At 40.6% G+C, this 21,254-nt stretch overlaps 4 protein-coding genes and 2 long non-coding RNA genes across 9 annotated transcripts; 4 read left to right on the forward strand and 2 right to left on the reverse strand.

Annotated features, from left to right (window-relative positions):
- Positions 1-171: 171 nt before the first annotated feature.
- LOC135797390 (uncharacterized) lies at positions 172-1,149 on the forward strand. Its single transcript, XM_065309753.1, has 3 exons — positions 172-365; positions 479-638; positions 749-1,149. Exons 1-3 carry the CDS (start codon positions 266-268, stop codon positions 1,086-1,088), a joined length of 600 nt encoding a protein of 199 aa, XP_065165825.1. The 5' UTR covers positions 172-265; the 3' UTR covers positions 1,089-1,149.
- Positions 1,150-1,679: 530 nt separating this feature from the next.
- On the forward strand, positions 1,680-2,869 carry LOC135797409 (uncharacterized). The gene is made up of 2 exons (XM_065309773.1): positions 1,680-2,002; positions 2,070-2,869. The coding sequence occupies exons 1-2, from the start codon at positions 1,933-1,935 to the stop codon at positions 2,867-2,869; spliced, it is 870 nt and encodes a 289-aa protein (XP_065165845.1). The 5' UTR covers positions 1,680-1,932.
- Positions 2,733-15,214, reverse strand: LOC135797386 (solute carrier organic anion transporter family member 74D-like). 2 transcript variants are annotated; one of them, XM_065309742.1, is made up of 8 exons: positions 14,955-15,214; positions 6,334-7,247; positions 6,126-6,266; positions 5,934-6,059; positions 5,375-5,539; positions 5,184-5,309; positions 4,524-5,120; positions 2,733-4,450 (listed from the first exon to the last, which is right to left on the reverse strand). In XM_065309742.1, the coding sequence occupies exons 2-8, from the start codon at positions 7,187-7,189 to the stop codon at positions 4,296-4,298; spliced, it is 2,166 nt and encodes a 721-aa protein (XP_065165814.1). In that variant the 5' UTR covers positions 7,190-7,247; positions 14,955-15,214; the 3' UTR covers positions 2,733-4,295. The 2 variants fall into 2 exon arrangements, with proteins under 2 accessions (XP_065165814.1, XP_065165815.1); XM_065309743.1 differs by lacking the exon at positions 14,955-15,214 and adding an exon at positions 8,355-8,509.
- On the forward strand, positions 3,550-18,866 carry LOC135797391 (uncharacterized). Of its 2 annotated transcripts, none has more exons than XR_010549526.1 (5): positions 3,550-3,685; positions 8,500-8,845; positions 15,840-15,999; positions 16,066-16,169; positions 16,606-18,866. It is a non-coding gene; the product is annotated as an uncharacterized lncRNA (long non-coding RNA). The 2 variants fall into 2 exon arrangements; XR_010549525.1 differs by lacking the exon at positions 3,550-3,685 and adding an exon at positions 5,460-5,546.
- Positions 15,570-19,555, reverse strand: LOC135797385 (exocyst complex component 2-like). Of its 2 annotated transcripts, none has more exons than XM_065309741.1 (8): positions 19,383-19,555; positions 18,891-19,323; positions 18,651-18,832; positions 16,722-18,594; positions 16,242-16,663; positions 16,064-16,149; positions 15,852-16,006; positions 15,570-15,791 (listed from the first exon to the last, which is right to left on the reverse strand). In XM_065309741.1, exons 1-5 carry the CDS (start codon positions 19,489-19,491, stop codon positions 16,585-16,587), a joined length of 2,676 nt encoding a protein of 891 aa, XP_065165813.1. In that variant the 5' UTR covers positions 19,492-19,555; the 3' UTR covers positions 15,570-15,791; positions 15,852-16,006; positions 16,064-16,149; positions 16,242-16,584. The 2 variants fall into 2 exon arrangements, with proteins under 2 accessions (XP_065165813.1, XP_065165812.1); XM_065309740.1 differs by having other exon boundaries at positions 16,233-16,663.
- A 428-nt stretch (positions 19,556-19,983) lies between these two features.
- On the forward strand, positions 19,984-20,663 carry LOC135797679 (uncharacterized). Its single transcript, XR_010549611.1, has 3 exons — positions 19,984-20,185; positions 20,320-20,447; positions 20,521-20,663. It is a non-coding gene; the product is annotated as an uncharacterized lncRNA (long non-coding RNA).
- Positions 20,664-21,254: the final 591 nt, after the last annotated feature.

Below are 21,254 nucleotides of genomic sequence, written 5' to 3' on the forward strand. Positions count from 1 at the left end.
TTTCGTATAACATTTGTTTTTTTATTTACACCTTTCTAAGAAATATTTGTCTCGTATGCAAATATTTGAAATAAATCGGAAATTTGGAACCGGTCGTGATGCAGTTTTGTTGATTTTGTTAACGCGCGATAAACTCTCGCTGCCTCGAGGTCAGTCCGATGCGAGAGAGATCAATAAGCCATAAGTAGAAAGACAAGTTTTAGTTTTGGTCCAGTCGACGGAGAACAGCAGCTGCGCGCTCAGATTACGCAGATTACGCAAAAGTATGAAGAAAGCGCTGCTCCTTGTGTTGACGCTGTGCGTCCTGCTGACGCTCTGCAACTGTGCGCCTGCAGAGCAAAAGGATTCTCCTAAGGAAGCACAATGTAAGCAAAACTCTTTATATTCAAAAACAATTGCAATACTTTTATTAATAGTGAAAGTATAACTTTCACAATCGTAAAAATAGGCAACCAAATGAACATTTTTACAATTTCAGCCGCGTTTGTGCCTGTATTCGATGAAATAGTCGTTGAATCTTCCCTTACTGTGCGCAGAAAAAACGACGCAAGTCGACAAGGCCGTAATAAAAACCCTGCTAAAGTTGCTACAGTAACACCAACAACTGAAACAGCAGCAAAAGTTAAAAGACAATCAGGGTAACTACACATAACCTTAATTATACTTTTCTACTCACACTTACAACATTCATACTCATTTATTCGCAAAACAAACAAAACACTTTTAATAACATTTACGATGTGATTAGATTTAATCGTTTTCCAGGTTTTAAAAAGCCGCCATCTTGGAATGGTTTCAGCGGAAGTGTCGCCGACGCTCACGCACAATCCAATAACGTAAACGGCCCTCTTGGCTCTTTTGGTTCCTCAGCTACACATACACAAAATCAAGCATTCAATTTCGGCCCGAATGGTGCTTCTGCTTCCGCTGGTCTAGCAGCCACGCAACATTATTATTTCCCTAACGGAATGAAAATCGACGTTAACTTTTCCGGCGGTACCGCCGCTATTAACGGCCGCAATTCCGACTCGTCCGCATCATCCATCACCGTCACGCATCCAAAAGGCACAAAACGCGTTTACACTTAATTATAATAATAAATTCTGTCTATTTTTATAAATAAATAACAAATAAAGCGATTTATATGCAGTGCGCATGCGTAGATTGATTAGAGCGTTGAACTTTGCGTTGTCTATTGAATGAATAATTAAAAATCGATTGTTTGCACGTTTTTATTGATTTATCTATTTGCGGATTATGTAAAATGACTAAAAACACGTAAAATTTATTTCTACCTGTGTGTGACATCGTAATTCAAGGTAAAATCTTAGAAATTTACACTTTGTTGAGATTGGTCACATCGTAAATGCGTCGAAACTCTTCGCGTGAGGTTTATTACGTAATATTTGCATATCGGCATTTGTCGCATACCAATAACACTTTATTTTATTGTTTTTCAAGTCTTTAGACAACACTTGAGTCTTTCCTGTGCAGAAAACAGCACTCATGCGACTAAAATACAAAATGGCGCCGTTTTATTATGATGTGACATAAAAATACGCGTTAAATTTGCTTAAAACATAAACGCAACAGGATTTAGCTACATTTAAATTCACAATGCAAGCTAACGCTAATCTGAAGTTCAAAATCACACAGTTATGCAATCAGATCACGTTAAATCGACTTGTGTTAAGCAACGAAACAAAAGCAAATCAATGAAATTACGCACGCGTTGAATACTGAATATGAAATTAACGACTTTGACTACGGTATTCGCACATCCGTGAACATTTTTCAATGTCTGTCACCTGTTAGGGTTGATACAATTTGTCACCACGATGTCTAGTGGGAGGAATTCACTACCTATCAATATAAAAAGACGTTTTTTACATGGGAAAGTATCAGTGTTGACTTTGAAGTGCAAGATTCATCATGAAGACAATTATTGTAGTTGTTTTGGCGTATGCCATGACTATTTTTACTGCCAGTGCGATACCAGCAGGTAAAAACTTAAATTTTAACCTAAAATGTTTAAAGTTTGGTTATATTTGCGTTTTTAATGTTTTGAGGTTATGGAGGTTATGGTTATAGTAGACAAGTACCACGTTTACGCCGTGGATATCAACAACAACCGCAGGCGATGATGTTTTCCGGTTTCTATGGTCAACCATCATCATATGGACATCAAGGATCAATGTCTGCGTTTGCAAACAAAGATATGATCTTCACGAATTCATTCGCTGGTGAAGAAGCACCTATTTATTTGAATAATGAGCAAACAAATGAAAAAGAAGTTTTATCAGGACCAAATGAACAGGAAGCACCTATTGAAGAAGAGATAGAAGTACAAACAACAACAAAAAGGCCTTCTAAAGTTAAAAAGAACAAAAGAAAACCAACCACAACAGTAAAACCAGTTGAAGAAGTTGATCACAGTGAAGAAGATGAAGAAGAAGATCAAGAAACACCTTTTAGAGGTTCAAACAATGCAAATCGTCCTGGAAATCCAGGAAATCAAGCTGGTAACACTTTTTTCCCGGTAATTTTTGGTAAAAGTCAAAATGGCGGCGGTGGTCCCCCAGGCGCAGCCATTGCGATAGCAAACGCATTCAGTACAGGTAAAGGAGGTGTCGCCAGCAGTCATGCCACTGCCTACGGTGATCCATACTTCAGCCGAATGGGAAACAAAATAACGGTAACAAAAACAAGAAAAACTAACCCCAAAAACAACATATTGTACAATAGTTATATTAGTAATGTCTCATTTGCGTGTTTTCTGTTCGATTTAAACAATAACAATGTTCTCTCGCTTGTACCCGTGTCTTATCTAGCTCACATTACATCGATAGCAAAACAACATGTTAAATAAAAACCTACGAGTTAACAAAATATCACATAGTGACACCTTCAACACGCGCCGCCATCTAACCATTCCACCATCGTTCCATTCGTTTACATACATATATAAAATTATCTATAAAATTTCTGAGCAATATTTTACAATAGTTCCATAGAATTACACAATTACATTATTCGTCGCCGGTGTGATGTGATGTGTAAGTGTTTTGTGTGTGCGCGACTCTCGAAATAGACACCTATACATAATAAAACGTGACGTATATAAAAAGAACATTAATATAACCTACAAATATATAATTGGAATTATTTTGTTTCATACTTCTTGTTAGAATTCGGTTATTGTGATGTAGTGGTTCCATTGTTTAAACATTTCAAGTCTTCTGGTTTACATTTGTTTCAGTTCTGTTTTAAATATTTGAAAATATTTGAACACTCTAAGTGTATATAGAGTACCAACAGATGGCACTTGGTATTGTGGTGTGTTGATTTGCTGGTTTGGATTGATTGTGATATCGTTTGTTTATTTTATGGCAGGTTTCGAGATTCGCCCTAAAACCTATGTTATCATAATAATAATGGTAACTCTTAACTAACGAATTAAACTAAGCGCGGCGAGTGCATTCAACTGCGCATGCGCAGGCAGCGCTGTTAGAAGTAGTATAGAGTATTAAATAATAAGGCGCAAGTGTTCGCAAAGTGTGCTTTAGACATGTTTTCATCAAGTTATTAACTGATTAAATACTTAATAATCGAACAATTATCAAGAATAGTTTATGTAGGTAGTAGTCAATTCAGTGTTGCACGAGGCCAATTCGAAGAGATTTAGGTAAGTTTTTTTGTTTTTTTAAAAATTTAACCTAAAAAAGTTCAGTAAAAAGTGAAGTGTAAGTTGTTAGCGAATAACTCGTGAAAAACATGTCCGTACAACGAAACAACACTTATTTGTTACATATACCAATAGTAGTGGTGTAACAATCAATATATAAAAGTTAAAGAGTTAAATATTGTAAATAGTCCATCCTAACACTGTTTGTGTCGCGTGTAAATATAAAAATCGGTATGTACAATCGTTATCATTAAGACGTTTTTGTTTTAAGTGATCGTCAGATGTGAAGCCAAGAAACCTAATAAAATCCTTACTAAAACGCATATATAATATATAATATATATATAAAGTAAAAAAAAAAACAAAAAAAAGTATCTAGTTAAATATATCACAGATCGTCAATGCACGTTTGCTTACTCAGTAAAACAGCAGCTCGCCAATCGTCGCCGGCGTTCACTTTCATTTTCATTGCTCGACGAATTTTGATTTTCGATATTTGATTATGATCCGGCGTATTGCGGCATGTTGTGTGTTGTGTGTCAATCGATAAAAATATTATTTACAATATATATGTAGTGGTTGCGCAAGCGCGAGGTTGGGTGCAGCAGCGCTACTCACAGTTGTCAGCGCCGCGTTGCTTCGCTGTAATGGCCGCCAACTCCTCTTCGAGCGGCACCTGCTCGTCGACGAAATTTATACTGCCTGCTTTGTACCACACGATCACATCGACGAAAAATGCGCATAATAGGATTGCACCAGTTGTCCCTAGAAACAAAAATTTAAAAAATTACAATGGCGGCCATTTTGTGAGGTAAAAATGTTGTTTTGTGGTGCTTACCATGATAAAACATACGGAAAGTGCTTGAATCATAGAAATTACACGCGCCCTTCTCGTCATCCACCGTTTTCCAATCCAAACACGCCGAATCGACGACAGCGCCATACACGATCGGACACGGAACATTCCCGAACAACCCAATCGCGAATTGTATTAACCCCAGCGCCATCGCTTTATCTCTTGGGTCAACACACCGTAGAATTAGTAACATTGACCCGACTTCAGACGTCGAGTGAATGAAGACGAAGACGGAGAAAAGTATAATGTACCAGATGAAGTTGTTACACGGCGCCTCGCATGAGCCAATCGACGCGCTTCGAAACGGCGCGCCTGGCTCATCCGCAATAATAAGCGTGGCATTATCATAGACGTCTCGTAAACATGTGCAATCCGAGTATTCGACGATTTTCCCATCACGCTCGGTGTAATTCCGACAACCTGCGTGACACGCCGAGTAGTACGAGAGACCGTCCTGCCCGCAGATCGGCGCAAAACGGTCGCCGCTGCAGCTGCACGTCGTATTGCACACCGGCTCGGACAGGCCGTGGCCCTGCAGCTCATGCATCGGACAACCGATGAACATCAGTATACCCATACCTGGAAATGAATTATTACCGCATTAATTACGATGTAATAATGGTGCCTATCTGCGAAACGTACCTAATGCATAAATTACGGCTGTAAAGGCGATCCACGCGGCGACGAATCGCGCGTTTGGTTTCACTCGCAAGATGAACACCCCGCTGATGATTATGCCCAGGCCCATGACGAGAATACCACCAACACCTTTGAGAATTTAATCGTTTTATTAACAATCACAGGTTATGCGAAGAGTTTTTCTTTAACCTTACCAGATATCATGTTAGCTGAAGGTGTAGGCAACCGAAATTGCGACTCGAGATACTTAGGCAAAAATGTATACAGCCCGGCGATTGGCAGGATGTGCAACACGCTGCTCGCTGTCCGAAACATGAGAATATCATTCTTCAGCAGTCTTTTAACAGTCTTTGGGAAATCTGCAAGGTAATAAACATTTATTATGTGAATTAATAAGGCAACACACAAAAAAAAAACAAAAAAAAACGCGTGAATTTCGTTAGAAAATACAAAATAATCAAACATAACCTCTTTTTCTGAAAAGTATGACAAGTATTGATATTGGTCAAGTTCCTGCACGTATGCAAACGAATAATCACTAGTTAGCGATTTTCGTTCGGTATTGTGTAGGGATTATTAAAAAACAAACGGCGATAAGAAAGATCAATGACCACCACGACGTTGGGCCATGACTTTGCGCTATTACTCACACGCTGCGCGCTTATCGCCATGCGCGTTGTTCGCGCCGTGCTTGTGTGTTCGTGTGTATACTTTGAGCAATAAAGTGAAATCGTGCGAAATGTCGCTGCTCACCTCTAATGCTCGGATGCTTCCGGTCGTTGCGATGAATCCGCGGCTGTGGTGCGCTTGGCAATCGCTTCGGGAACGCAAACATCGCGAATGAAGTCAACATTAGTAATCCAGAAATTAATACTAGACCTATGGGAAAAAAAGAACAACAAGTTATATTGTATCATAACCTCACTTTTGAGATATAATATTTACCTAACCACCATGCACCAACCCAACGTGGATCTGTCGCGTCTATTTTCGGATCTACTGATAAATCAGCATAGACACTCGTACAAAGTGATCCGACGATGAAACCCAGGGCAGGACCCAAAATTCTAACCCCAATTGTAATAGCTACATAAAAACACATAAAAAATTAAGGTTAAACTTAGGTTATGTCATGTTTTAGCTTTTAACATACCAAAATACAACGGTGATTCTTTACTTGCGACGTTATCATCAATATAGGGTATCCCCAAAGTATAAACAGCAGTCTGACCCATTCCAACACCTAGCAAACTGATGAAAAATATCGCCAGCACGATTTTCGTCACTGATGGCTGTATCCGATGCTCCGCAACCCAATTCTCCGCCATGTGTGGCATACCATCAAACTCCATATCAGTCAACATGGACATCTCCATCACTTCACTCAAATTCGCCTTGCAAATACTCGGATCTTTATGAATCCCAGTCAAATCATTCGAGTTAATCAATTGTTTCCCATAGATAAAGTGTGGCAGTGAGCAGGTGAAAGACGAGACAGCAAACAGGACCATACCCCATGCTATCCACTTGGGTCTATGCCCTTGACCGCCATAATAGGTCAGTAAAAGAGAGGAACCAATCTGGCCGATTTCGGTCGCGCTCATAATAATCCCGGTGATTTTTGATTGGATTTGAAACAGTTTCTCGATGGTTGTAATTGCGCTGACGAAATATGTATGGTACATTCCCTGCAGGACCCATGCAATGCAGAATACCATGAGGAAAGCTTGCTTGGATGCGAATTTCTGTAACCAGTTGGGCGCGCATGGTCCTAGGCCGCATTCGGTGTCACTTTCGTCGAAATCAGCATCGCCGTTGACGGAGAACGATTTACTCTGCGGTAGGGTTAGCTGAGTTTGCTCGCTGGGTAGGTGGTGGTCGTCATCATGGGCGTGCAAACGGGCGTTACCATTGGTGGGCGCGTTGTTATTCGACGCTTTCGTGCCGTTTGAGGTGGACCATGTGCTGCCATTGGTCAAAGGAGCGGTGGGCGCATCAGGGTTTGCCATTTTTTTTACCAAACTGTGATGATTTCAGTACGTAAATTTTATCACAAGTACGTTATCACTGAAAGAAAAGAATAAGTTGGTATTTATTTGTTTTGTAAGTTGCCTATGTTATATGGGTCGTTTATAGTGTGTTATTGGAATGAAACTTTGATGGTATTTATTTTATTCAAGTCCGAATCTCGTGTACACGGTGTTTGGAAAAGAAATAAAAGTGGATCTCGCCTGCCGCTTTCTAAAATGCCGGCCGAGTCGCGTGGAATCTTTACATAAGTGAATTGGGATTTAATTAATCGAAACGCCGCGCAGATCCGAGCCTCGCATGCGCGTGCGGTAATCGTCCGTAATGTCACTTTCTCGCGTTTTCTTGCCTCGCCGAACAACTGTTTAATGTAACTTGCGAATTTTTTATGCAAAAAATTCAACACGCCATGTTAACAATAGCAGTAATTTTAGGTTACATACTTAATCAGGTAAATTTTGAGGTTAGAATTAAACTAACGGCTATTAAGTGACTGAAAGTAGTCAATATGTAAGGTTATGTCGCCTGGATGTGAATATTATGTCGGCGCACGTCTCGGCGCTTAGAATTCATGCAATTTCGCGAAACCGTTGATGTTGCGAGCGCGTGTGGCGGCATGCCGGCGCGGCGGCGGGGTCAACGTCATCGCCGTTTCGTCAAACATTTATGTATGTAGGCTAAACTAAGAATATCGATTGTAGTTTGGGAAAGAAAAACGACGCCGCCGCGCGATGCATACTAAAATTAAACGCCGCTGCGGCGCTGCATGGAGGAGATGCAAACGGCTGCAGAACTGCGAATACTACGACGTGGAATGCGAGAAAGGCCCAGGAAGCACACACAGCGCAAGGTGCAACTGGCAAGTGCATCAACAGTTAGGATTGAAGTACGTGCAAACATCTAATGCACACCTTTTACGGCCCGTCACTCAGTGGTTGTGTGCTGCTTAACTTTTGCACAAGTTGCAACTATTAATAATAAGTATTTAAATTTAATGCGAAAAGCAAGAGTTGCGGGATGATGATGAGATGATACTTGAGATTCTTCGATGTCTCGAAGAAAGAGAAAGGCCCGCGGGCGGAGCGCGTCCTCCTCTCTTCTCAAGACAACTTAACTTCACTTTTAACTTGCTACGTTCATTCATACCTTCAGAAACGCCGGTTCAATTTCTATATCCTTAACTTAACGCACGGTTAGAAATTGTATCAACATTTTTCCGCGCACTGTGAACATGTTTATTATTATTTAAGTTTTTTTTTTTGAAAACTATTGTGATTAATTTTTGTTTCAGATCACTTTTGTTTGGCACTTGTTGAGAGACGCGTGCGTGTGTCTCGCGCGTGAAGAACACTTTCTCCGTGTGCGCTGAGGCACGGGGCACCCTCCGAAGACGAGAGTCAGGCGAGCACTGCGAATTGGCATGCGAGCGAGCGCCGTGGTGGCCGGCCGCGAGGGGGGCTCGACTATTAGCATAATGGTGCGCGGCATGCAGCGCGCGGACTGGACGCGGACGGCGTGACCCAAGCCGCCGATAGCGCCCGGAGAGGATGTGGGTTATCTCTTCAGCTGCCGAAACACCGGCACATGCTCTACACGCCACAGCATTCATAGAGAAGTACAGAAAATGTAAAAACTAGGTAAGTGTTTGGAAAATTCTGAAAATTATCGCGACATTTTGTTTAATTGCGGCAAAATATTATAAATAGGTTTTATTTTGAGAAATAATAATATTTTCTTGTATTTTAATTGCGAAAAGTGACGAAAACAATGAAAAGTAAGAAAAATCGTTTAAAATATGGAAAAATTAGTTTAATTAGTTTAAAAAATAGAAAATAATGATGAAATAGTAAAGAAAAATACATAATATCGTCTTTTACATTGTTTTTCAAGGAAAATTTATGAAATAATAGAGAAAATTGATGTAAAAACCTCAAAAATTAAGAAAACCCCCGGAAAAAACGAGAAATTATCACAAAAATGTGTTTTTAGGTTAATACCAACTTTAATTTTTCTTGTTTTTTACTTATCATGAGTTTAAATACGAAGAAAAACCCAGAAATCGATCAAAACCCAAGAAAACCCACCGAAAACTATGACATTAACACAAAACATCATTAATTAAGGAAATACTCCAAGAAAACGATGTTGACTCGTCGATAATAACATTTGTATTGAGTTGTTGTGTCATTTGCGCGTCGTGCCGGCGCGGCGTGCATCGCTGGTTGCATTCGCCCTAAATTAATATCGATTAGTGCTCATTTGCTTCAATCTATCTAGTTCTAGTCCGGCACAAATGCTGCACAATTTACACGCAGTTAAAATAAATGCACAATCAAATCAACTATCATTTCATTAAATACATAAAACCGGTATTTATGAATCTAACCTTACATTTTTCAATTAATTTTACGCCATTTTGAAAAGAAGAAAAAAAACAGATGAACGAAATACCACGACATTTGCATGTTGAACATTTCAACATTTCGAAAACCATAACGATTGTAATATGCAGATTGGTGTCGTTGGTGTGTGACACACGCATAAATATGGAAATCGGCGATAAAACCAAATTTAAAACGGTGCTTTATTTTTTCCAACGGTGTGAAAAGCCTCAACCTGAGAAAACTTGCGCGAAAATAACCTTCTTGCATAGAGGTGTAGAAGGCGGCGGTAGTTGTAGGTCTAAGCACACAGGCGGCGGGTGTGGGTTGTGATGGTTGTGATCGTGAATGCGCGCCTGCCGCTCGCGGAGACAATTAACGCGTCTCATCGGGCCCGAAAATAAACTTCGCCTCGAAAACGCACCACGACCGGCGGCGTGTGACCTACTACGGGTGCACTCAACTTTCGCTAGTTAGCCGGAGAGCCACCCGGCCGCTGCGCGCATTTTATTCGAAAGCGTTTTATCACACCACACATCCAATATTTATAATTTGTAAAAAAGGATAATTGCTCCAGATGTCATATCACATCATATTTGGGGTAATCCCATCGCGCGCAATAAAAACACATCTTAATCACAAAGTTTTGTGTGTGGTGTGTAAAAACTGTGTTACTTTTGCGCGCCGAATCGAGGTCGCTTCAATATTTTTCTCAGTTGGTCAAGAGTTTACTTGTACTTTTACTTCGCGCGGCTCGATTTCGGCGATTTGCAGCCGCCGGCGGCCGAAAACCAAAGAAGAAAAAAAACACGCGCCGACATTAAATTTCTATTAAGGTTTCGCCTAATTATTTCACATTTAGATGCACGAAAAGTTGTCTCACAATAATTTATCAATCGGATGCGTTTGAAATCGAGAAAGTTTAATTTAACATATAATAAAGCAAGAAATAACAAAAAATAGAAGCAAAACGCACGCAGTTTATATTTTCTGACCTGTTTTCACAAGTATCTTGCAGAAATTGATTGAAAAATCAAGGTCTACATGTCAATTCATGCAATTAGATTATATTTTAAACGTTTTATACAAGTACAAACAATTTTTTACAACTGGACAACAAAAATAACCCTAAAATTTCACTGTTTTAAAATTTTAGAGTATAATTTAGCAGATGGCGCTGTAGTCGGGTATTATGCGATGTTGGCACTATAGGCAACCAAATAAACACGTCAATAAAACTTATTTCAACAAGCAGTGTGCGTCGTTGATAGAATTTGTGTTGTTGGGCGACGAGTTACACCGAACAAGTAACATTTATAACACCATACACATAAAACACGCGCCGCGCAGACGTCGCACATACGATTTCTTCAAATTATATAATTAACAAACAATTTTATCTGAACAAACAGAAGTGAATTTAGGTCAATACAATTTATACAATGTCCACATTGTATAGGCGCGTATCGCAAGTAAGTGTACAAGCACAAGTAGGAGGCCCGTAGCGGATTGGTCGTGTGAGTAGGTCTTTGATTTGAATTATTCGCATTGTCATGTTTCGTGTTAGCGGCGCGCCCCCTCGCGTCAACAAAATCGCGGGGCGCGCGCGCACACATTCGCCATTCATCCGCCGCGGACAATGGCACTTGTCGAATTGCGTTGTTATCGCCATTAACGCCATTATATTATTATTATTCAATTGGGTTTTCGTTAGTGTATGATTTCTTTTTCGCGCAGGGTCAAAAAACTGACACACGGCGGAATTACACGGAAAATCCCGAAGAATAAAAAGAGATTTGAACGCTGGTAAAAGATTTAGTTTAACTTGACTTTCAATAAAACCACTTTCGACTCATCAATGAACCCATCAACGTTGTGAAATTGCAAATTCAGATACGAATTAAATTTATCAACACAATCGAATGAGAATAAACGATCGCATGCGTTCGCCGCGTAGTGTTGGCGCATGTGTGTTGGTGTAGTTGTAGATGAGCACCGGAATAAATTCGTCTGACTTTCGAAATGTCAAGGTTATAACACGACGAATTTGCTACATTTGTAGCATTTGTTTATGTGAATTCAGCGCACGTCGGTGCGGATGAATGAAGAAGGCGCATTGTAAACATGTTTATTTTCGTGCGGGAATTCAGCGCAAATTCGGACATTTTATTTTTATGGCCGCGCGCGCGCAGATGAAAAGTGAAATGGGAATGAAAAGCGCGAGAGCGCGCACGCTCCGACGCGGACCGAGAGGAAAGCACAACACAACACAACGCAACGCTGCACAGAACTCTCACTTGGGCTTCAATACAAGGTAAAAATATATAGGCGTGTTACGCTATTTATAACATTAAAAATGTAGTACCTATTTTTATGGTCTTTTAATTTGATTTAAAAATGTTTGGGTTAAGGTTATGTCTTTTGGCATCATTAATCATATTGACCCACAGGGAGGGTGGGGAACTTAAACCCTCTAAAAGTGGTGGGGTAGACTCCTTCTCTCATTTTCTTCTATGATTGAGTCAAAGTTGATTAGTTGTACAGTAGAGTCCGGTTATAATGACATCGAAGGGAATTGACAAACACGTCATAATAAGCGGACGTCATACAAAAGCATTTTGTGAAATGAAAACCCTTTGTGTAAATATGTATATATACATACATATTAAATCAAAATCAAAATTGCACGTAATCAGCACATTATAACACATTCAAGTGTATTTTTACTGCAAGTAATCTGTAATTTTGTCTGCTTTTGTTTTTCATTTAATTAATTTTCTTGTGATTTTCGAAGCCTCTTCGGTTTCAAAACATTTGAATTGAACGATTGCATAATACAGTTATGGTTCTTTAAAAGCATTGAGATTGTCGAATGACCCACGCCAAATTCGGATTAATGGAAAATACGGAAGTCGTGGTCAAGGTGCTGGTCTTTCCGATAGTAAATACATAAATGTAATTTGACAATCATAAAAAAATGTAGCAATAAATATAAAAAGTTCGCCACGTGTCGAACGTCGTCGGGTATCAACGAACATTACCGGAGGTGTAAAGAATCATGTTGGTCATTATAACCGAACATAATTTATTAAAAATGGGTCATAATAAGCGACATGTCACTGTAAGCGAAGTCATTATATCCGACTTTTTTATACAGAATTTTATATGAAAACCAAACTTGGTAGTGTAGTTACGTCATAATAACCGGTTGGTCAATATAAGCGGAGTCATAATAAACGGATTCTACTGTATTTAAATTGCATTAAATGAGTCATAATTGTGTAAAATTTTATATTATTAAACACGTAAAGAGTCAAAAAGTCATGTTCTGCTGATTAATCACAAAAACAAACGCATTACACTGATAAGCAAGCACAAACAATTGCAAAACGCCCCGAGTGCATGAGTTATCACCGCAAATAACGCGCGATGTATAAATAGATATACGTATAATAAAGTTCTCAAATATGCGCGCGAGTCCATTTTGTGAAAATGCTTGTAAAACAGGTTCCGCAGATAGTTGCGTCTCTTCAGTGAAATGCGTGTGTCTTACCGGCCGGTGTAAGATACAAGTGCACAAGTGCACAGCGAGCAACTGTACATGCTGTACATGCCATTCATAGAATAAATCTGGCGAGAGTGACTCGCCAGACGCCAGACTGCGACTCTCGCTTTCATCGCACACTGTGCGCTGCGCGGCGTTACGATTTTAATCGTCGCTTTAATGCAGCTAATTGTTTGATGCATCGCTTTGTTTGTGCGTCACGCGTGCGTTCGCTAGGCTAGACGGCTCGTAGATCTCGTGCACGATAAGTTAAAGAGTGTTAAGTGCCCGGATGGTTAAGCGATTGATTGTTTCATTGGTAATGACGCGCGGCGGCGCGAATCGAGCCAACAAGCGCATAACAAAACGATTCGCTTCGATTTTGTTTTCTGTTTTTCTGCCTGCCTGCGCGCCTGCATACATGTATATTAGAGTAGAGTATTATGCGTCAGGTAAGCTTTGGGTGCTCTCTGTGTGTTATTTCGACTTGCAAGCCGAGTTTTTCGAGGAAGTCGGGCCGAAGTCCAAAAAATGTTCGAACGCCTTGTTGTCGGACTTGTTTCGTGGAACCGACGACGCCGAGACGCCGTATCACATCCGGTGCGTGCGCGCGCGAACCACATTTTTCGGTGGTTTCTTAGTGTGTCGGCACGAAATCATCGAAACGAATCGAGCGCCGGCGGCGGGCCTGCCGAAATTCAATTGTTACTATTATTTTCACCTTGACCCATCCATCCGCGTGAGCGCGCGCGCGCCGCCGAAACTACGTCGTGTGTTCCGTGTTGTGTGTGTGTATGGATATTTCGGTTTCCGAAATTTCGCGGCCAAGCCACTGCGTCTCGGCGTTTTAATGTGAACGAAGGTCACCTTTGCACAGAACCATTTTTCGCGAGCAGAAGCGTGTAAACATAATCGGCACTTGTTTACGGATCGAAACAAGTGGCAGCCGAGATATTTTTAGCTAGAACATTTGAATGCCAATGACTACATTAACAAACTCGGTATCAAATTAAAGCACACATCACTGCCGATAAAATGATACCACATTCATTAAAATGTGATAATTATACACAGAGTTATACGCGTTTTAAATTTATTAGGTTATAAGCAGCGACAGTAGCGACACCTATGTAGAAATTCAAAGCTATCGCTTGCATAGCATTGTGCAACACAGCAAAAAAAAAAAGGTCTGGAGCGCATCGCACGTCGTAAGATGCGCCAGCCGAGTCTCGCTCTCACCTCGAGGGAGATAAATAAAAGTTGTTGGCCAACCGCTGCTGGCGTGTCGTCCGCGTCTCTCCTGCATCAGCGGGGCTCATCGCGCCGATAACCGCGACCGCCGCCGTCTGGCCCAGCAAACAGACACACACACACAGCAACCGCATCGCTATCTCGCGCAAATATGAAATAAATACAAAGGTATTTATACAATCATACCGGGGCGCTACTTTCCTGGATGAATTTCTTTTTAGTCACACTCGTAGGCGGGCCGGCGGCTTGTTTATGTTTGGCCGCGCGGGCGTCTGTGTACAACACACACGGAGGGTATAAAAATATATTTACGATGCGTGCACGCTCAATCGAAAAAGCGTCGTTTTCTGCGCGCTCGCGTGCGCACACACACGGTCGATGCCGGGCGGTCGACGTAGACGCACCGCCAGACGGCGCGAAGCGAAAGGGACACCACAATTCGTCCTCGTCACGCGAGCGAGCGCGTTTTTCGGCTAGACGCACCACGATATTATCTAGTTCGACGCAAAAGACCTGCACCTAGAATAAAATCCAAAACCCAAGTAGTAGTGTAGTAGCTTCGTATTTTACCTGCATTTGCAACCGATGACAACATGGTTTTTATCCAATAACTTGCGTCACAAATTCGTTCGTCCTTCGACAAAACACACGCCGGCAAGATTTAGATTTAATAGTGTATTATGTGATACACACCGAAAAAAAAATTGGTAATAATCGCGTGTTGATAATTTTGCGCTTCGCGATCGCGTCTGCTGGTGTTGGGTATCTGCGTGTGGAAACGTTCCGCGCGCCGTCGACGAACTCGCCGGACTGCGACTGCGACGAGGAGCGCGAGCGCAGACCGGCGCACCGCGCTCTCCGACCAGTCGCACGCTCGGATTCGGATTCCATTCCGAACACCGCGCCAGGCGAAAACCTACCCGACCGAACTTGATTTTCGGCTGTTTATGGCCGGCAAGTTGAAATTCTTGCGTTGCGCATCTTCTAGCGTTCGAAATAGGCAGCACATGTGTTACGCAACAGCCGGCCGTGTTTGTTTATGTGTGTGTGGGGGCACCTTGCGCGCTCTGCGCCTCGCCTTTGTTTGTCTTTTTGCGCCGAGCGCACAGCTCGCACAGGTACCGAAGACGCCGTCAATAAAGATTGACAGGACCGGCACAGGATTACGAAAAAGCATCCATTGGATCGTCTCTCAATCACAGCAAATTTATACAAAATATCAGTCCTCTTCACAAACGGGAGCGCGGGGTGTGAAGCAGCCACAATTTAAACTAATTTAACAGATTACAAAGTAGAAAAACAAATATAAATTAGCTAATTCTTACAGGCTAAACAATTCTCAGGGAAAATTTATAACATATCTATGAGTAACATGTAAGGCAACAGTAGTTGTTTCCATTTTTAAATCTGTAACCAAATTATTCAATTTAACATAATTAAATTTAATTTTTACAGAAATTGACTTACATGGCAACACAACACCTGGAACAAAATTGTTCAGAACATATACTGCAGCTTTTTATACACTCTGGACACAAGGACACCTCACAAAACCAGCAATTCCCTTGGATGAATTTAATATCATTGCATTCCACACACAATCGATGAGCAGGAGGTAAATTCTATAAAAACAAACTTATTTCACAACTTTTTTCATTTCTATCTCTTATTTTACTCACAGCATTTGCATCGGAGAGTGCCACCCCTGTTGGTGATAACACATTGTTGTTATTCATACCGGCAAAGAGTAAACTTAGGGTTTTATCTGCGAATTAATATAATTAGGTGAGTGGAAAATGTTTTAACGGTCGCAGTGGTGCAAGAGGCGTAGATAACCTCGAATTTTACCATAGATACTTTTTCTGTATGACTCGTCGCGTAAGTCGATGTCACGCGTAGCGACATGCTGTTTCCTTTGCGGCTCACAGTGATCTTCAAAAGGACACACTCGTTTCGACATTTTGCGCGTGTGGAAGCCGTTCACGTATTTTAATTTCCACTGCAGAAAATGTTCGGAAATAGAACTGGGTTACGAGTATGCAGGCGGTATGCGCAACGAATCACGCACCAGTATGCATACAGCACATGCGCACTACATTCGTGACAGACCGGATTGATTCGGACTTTGAAAACTTTCAATAGTTTGACATAATTTATACTTCAGAAAAACGGTTACAACTGGTTACAATATCGAAACTATTTATACATTTCTCGGTTGCAGACATAACAATTGCAATCGCATGCGTTGTTTACACTTGATGATGATATCTTCAACGATCCTGTAAGTAATTCAACATTCATTATTTAACAGTCATTTTTAATCATTCTCAAACTTACGTTTTATCACCGGGGTTTTCAAGTCGTGGAATGGCGGCCAAAGCTTCATCAAAATAAAATTTCGCTTCCGATGTTAAATATCCTTGGAAAACCTCGCGTAACATTCGAATATCCGCCGTGGCTTGTTGAATGCCTGCCGTGCTGAAATTCCGCACGCAATCCATCAATCTATACAATTCCTCAGCGATTGTCTGCACAACTTGTGGTAAAACACTGTCTACCAACGCAGGCGAGATACAATTCACCTCACAATGCACATGTATCAAATTATTTATGCATTCTTTCGCGTACGGACGAATATCTTTCGGTGTAATATTCGTATCCCAATCAAAACGTTCCAAATACATCGACGGTTCAATAGTTCCCACAAGCGGATCACTTTTTTCTTCTAAATAATACTCCAGGACAGATTTCTCCAATGATTCTAACTTAGATGCGCAGTTTTCAAATGCTTGCTTTGGAACAGGATAACCACTCTTCGCGAAACTCTCTTCTAAATTTTTCAGAACAACTTGTCGAGTATACTGACAATTAGCCAATGAAGTAAGTAATCGTTTCTCCCACGTTGGCAGTGTTTTCTTGTTGGCGTTGTTTCGATAATTCGCAGGTGTACCAATAAGTTGCGACACCACCGGCGAAGAATCGTCATCTTCGTTCTCTTCTTTCGCAGCTAAATTCGCTAAAACCTTGTGGAATACTCCCAATAATGCGTCGACTTGATTATCAAGCTCTTTATGCGCTGTGGGGTTATCCAACAATGAACCTTCGCGTTGTTCACTTGTCAACACAGATTCCCTGATTATTTGGATCACTTCCTGCACGGCCTGCTCGAATTTAATCGGTAATTCAGTAATACCATTGTGTTTGCCATTGAATTCAATCCGCCATGTTTCTTGCTTCGACAACTGTTCAATTTGTTCCGCGGCTTGTTTAAATAGAATATTCATACAGTAAATCCTCAAATCAAGTATAAATGTGAATACAATATCCAGCGCTTCATTGGGTAAGTCCAACTTAATCAAAATGGCGTAGGTTGCACGCACGTGACGTAAGCAAGCCGGCAGCCACGGTTTTACAAGTTCTGTATCACTCTGCGCCCATGATCCGAACGTTGCTTTGTCATAGTTTTTATCTAAAGTATGTGGAATAATTGCAGCGCGTAATGTTTTGCAAAACATCTCCATAATTGCAAGCACAATGTGTTTGAACTCCACTTGTCTGCCAGGTTCTATTTTTACGTGTAATTCGCCAGTGAAGTAACTCTGACCAAGTTTCCATAGATTAGGGAATAATTGCGAGACAATTTCGCATAGATCTTCAACGAATAAGACAGATTCCGGCACTCCTGTCATATCTTGTGGCGTGTTATTGAATTTTGCGAATTTATTACCACTGCCTTTTATTTTACTCTCATCCAGGGTGGCTTCTTCGGCGTGTTTATGCTCTGTGTAGCATTCTTTAACGCGTTTGTTTAAATAATCGTTGTGGCTTTGTATAGCGTCCCATGCTGGTTCATAGGCTGCTTCCAGGTTAACCAAATGCCGAATGAGGCGTTTTTGTTCTTCGACTGAGATTGGCATGCGTGTTAGTTTGCTGTGCAACATTTCTTGGAGCAAAGCAACACGTCGTTCAATTTCTACCAGCGCCATTTTGAATATAGGCACGTCACTCTTATTAAATAGATTTTTAACGCGCATGTAGTCATTGATAACGATATCGTAGTCGCCTTTCTTTATATTGCGTTCGATTACGCAGGGTAAACAGAAGAGAAAACGGAAACGTGATAGGACATTCAGTGCGTTTCGGGTCTTCTCAGCGCGATCACGACGTGTTAAGACATCATCGAATAGTTTTCTTGCTTCACGTTCCGATTCTGAATAAAAATATATTTGTTTTATAAAATTAAGTAAATTTTGAGTGTTTACAAACCTTTGATTGCTTTTTCCAGTGTTAAAGTTGGTTCTGGTCCTTGTATTCTTGCATCTTTTTTGAATTTCTCATCCAGGATCATTGTAGTGTCCAATTGGTCAATGACAGATGAAATATTTGCTTTTAGAAAAGATAATTGTCCTTCTTTCTGCCCATCTACCTTCCTCCTTAGATGTACCATACTAAAATAAACAAAATAATTATTATTTTCTTAAATTTTGTACCTTTTTTTAACACTACCCTGCTTGCAAATCATCAAAAGAAGTAACATGATGATTTTCCAACAAAAACCATCCAGGAGAAAAGTTCTCTGATGAAATATCCCCTGATGAGTTGGGAAAATGTTCAATTAATTCATCTTCTGGAAACTTTTTCTCATTTCCTTCTACTGATAGACCCAGTGGATCCTCCTGTTGATAACTACTGGGTGATAAGGAGTGTCTGCCCCATACAAAAAGAGGTGCTTCTTCAACCCATACTGAACTGTCTTTCATAGGGCCAATTGTTTTCTCAAAGTAGCCTTTGAAAGAAACATTGCAGGTACCCTCACCACCTATTCTTGTGGTGATGATTACATCTCCTGTACCCTTGCAGGGACCCGATATTGCTATGATTTTTGTGGATGATTTCCATTCTGCTGATAGCAGGCAGTCAAAACCACAAATTCTCAATCCTGCAAGTGAAAATCAGTAATAACCTACTAAATTTTTGTTTTAATAAGTTTTGACCTACCTATTAGATCTGTGGGTTTTGTTCCGAAGTTTTCTCCTCTAATTGTTATTCGTGTGCCATGAGGGCCTTCATTGGGGGAGAGCCCGGTCACCACCGGTGGAGGTACCATTATTTGCAGTAATTCCTGCAGTAAATAACTAAACAAGTGATGAAAACATTGTCAGGGAGTAGGATTCAGCTGTTTTTATACTGTGCTTACAAAGCAAATAAAATCTTGTTTTTCATGTTTAAAGTTTATTAAAAGTATTTGATTTCAATATTAATGGATTGTTTAAAAGGGTTCTTTATATTTTTGGTTAAAATATGATTTGTAGTCTTTTGGCATTAGTTTTGAACATTTTGGATGTTTTGTTCAACACTCGGTATAGATTGGTGTATCAAATGCCGCAGCGCCTCTTGTGTTGAAATAGTGAACTTTATGGCATGCGTTTGTCATAAAATTTGTACATGCGCATTACTGTATTGTTTTGATGATAATTTGATAACGAACACTCGCTAGCGGTCGGTTTTGCGTTTTATCGGGGAAGATCCTCGTCACGAGAAGCGTGAGCGGCGCCAATACCGCCAACCTCAAGTGTACTTTCGTTTTTATGCGTTTTGTTCACGCATCGGTTTGATTCTCGCCGCGCGCTTGAAATACGAGCGCGTCCGGTAGGTTATCAGCGGATCGAAGAGATTGTAAACGGCCGTTCGTCGTTTGTCTTCGGCGAAAACGACTTTGTTTAACGCGTAACCCACTTGTCCTTATCGTGCACAGCATGAGTGAACAAGAAGCAGAACCACAAAACCCACAGAACACCAATGTAAGACACAATCAATTGCGGTTTAGTTTTAGTTCTTTCATAATCTAATGCGTAATGCGTAATTTGAGGTGTTTGTATTGTTGATAACCAGGTAGGCATGTGAATAATTGAGGTATGTTGGTTTTGAATTGCAGATGAGTGCACATGATATGGAGAAGATGGAAGAGGAGAAGTTGAAGGCCAAGTATCCGGCGGGTGCAATGGCTGCAGGCAGGTCAATCAGTGGCCACACTGCTTTCTTACAAAACGACTTGCTAAAGGAGTGAGTAATCTTCATTCACACGCGATTTTCTTAAAATATTGAGTAAAATATGTTAATTTCTTCCGTTTTTTAGCAAAAATTCTTTGATTCTGGTGATTATCAGATGGCAAAGCAGAAGATTGGCATCAATAAACAGCCACCGAAAGTCGCCGGCCCTGCGAATCCGTTCGGATCAACTGGCGATGCCATTCCCACACCGGAGACCGTCCCGGCACGAAAAACTTCCATAATCCAGCCGTCGAAGTTCACGCCGAACATCAGCTAGTTCCGCAGATGGCGGGCGGCGGTAGTTGTTGTTTAGTTCGCTCATCGGCAGCCACCCGCGCGTTCGGAAACGATGTTTATATTTTCCTATGTGCGTCGTCTTATTAATATTAGTATTCATTTGCTTATGAAAATCGTTCTCAATTAACTGGTGATACACATAAATCTATTAACACTAACAATTATTTGAGTTATCTCCACAACAGCACTAGCACTAGCGCTACAACTTCGAATGGATGATTGTAAAGTAAACGAAAACAAAAAGACTTTGGGCTGAGAGTCACCTTTATTAGGTCATTAGGTATTATAATATTTTGGTCAGCTGTTGATTAACAAAGAAAATTACTAACTGAAACAAATCGAGGCAAAGGAGTTGCATTAAAATGTGAATTTATGTATTAAATTACTACTTTTTAAACAGATTTTCTGTAAATCTCACCGGTTTTCGAAGAATATTTAGTTTAGTATTAGTTTTTTAACTAAATTTTATTGTTTTGTATATTGGGTTGACTATTTGTAAGGCGCAATACTGCGCAGACGCTA

This window comes from Atheta coriaria, unplaced genomic scaffold (genome assembly GCF_025399875.1).
Source record: "Atheta coriaria isolate IRGN ID8LTWV9N9 unplaced genomic scaffold, Caltech_Dcor_3.1 hic_scaffold_8_pilon, whole genome shotgun sequence".
Lineage (NCBI taxonomy): Eukaryota > Metazoa > Arthropoda > Insecta > Coleoptera > Staphylinidae > Dalotia > Dalotia coriaria.

Bases quoted from the DNA above. Each gene is read 5' to 3' on its own strand.
- LOC135797390 (XM_065309753.1), top strand. From the start codon at position 266: ATGAAGAAAGCGCTGCTCCTTGTGTTGACGCTGTGCGTCCTGCTGACG. The intron at 366-478 runs GTAAGCAAAACT...TTACAATTTCAG, and splicing joins TTCTCCTAAGGAAGCACAAT to CCGCGTTTGTGCCTGTATTC. The intron at 639-748 runs GTAACTACACAT...CGATGTGATTAG, and splicing joins AAAGTTAAAAGACAATCAGG to ATTTAATCGTTTTCCAGGTT.
- LOC135797386 (XM_065309742.1), bottom strand. From the start codon at position 7,189: ATGGCAAACCCTGATGCGCCCACCGCTCCTTTGACCAATGGCAGCACA. The intron at 5,540-5,933 runs GTGAGCAGCGAC...ATTACCTTGCAG, and splicing joins GAAGCATCCGAGCATTAGAG to ATTTCCCAAAGACTGTTAAA. The intron at 4,451-4,523 runs GTAAGCACCACA...TTTTGTTTCTAG, and splicing joins TTTCCGTATGTTTTATCATG to GGACAACTGGTGCAATCCTA.
- LOC135797385 (XM_065309741.1), bottom strand. From the start codon at position 19,491: ATGGTACCTCCACCGGTGGTGACCGGGCTCTCCCCCAATGAAGGCCCT. The intron at 18,833-18,890 runs GTAGTGTTAAAA...TGTTTATTTTAG, and splicing joins TTTGATGATTTGCAAGCAGG to TATGGTACATCTAAGGAGGA. The intron at 18,595-18,650 runs GTTTGTAAACAC...ATTTTTATTCAG, and splicing joins ACTGGAAAAAGCAATCAAAG to AATCGGAACGTGAAGCAAGA.
- LOC135797409 (XM_065309773.1), top strand. From the start codon at position 1,933: ATGAAGACAATTATTGTAGTTGTTTTGGCGTATGCCATGACTATTTTT. The intron at 2,003-2,069 runs GTAAAAACTTAA...TAATGTTTTGAG, and splicing joins TGCCAGTGCGATACCAGCAG to GTTATGGAGGTTATGGTTAT.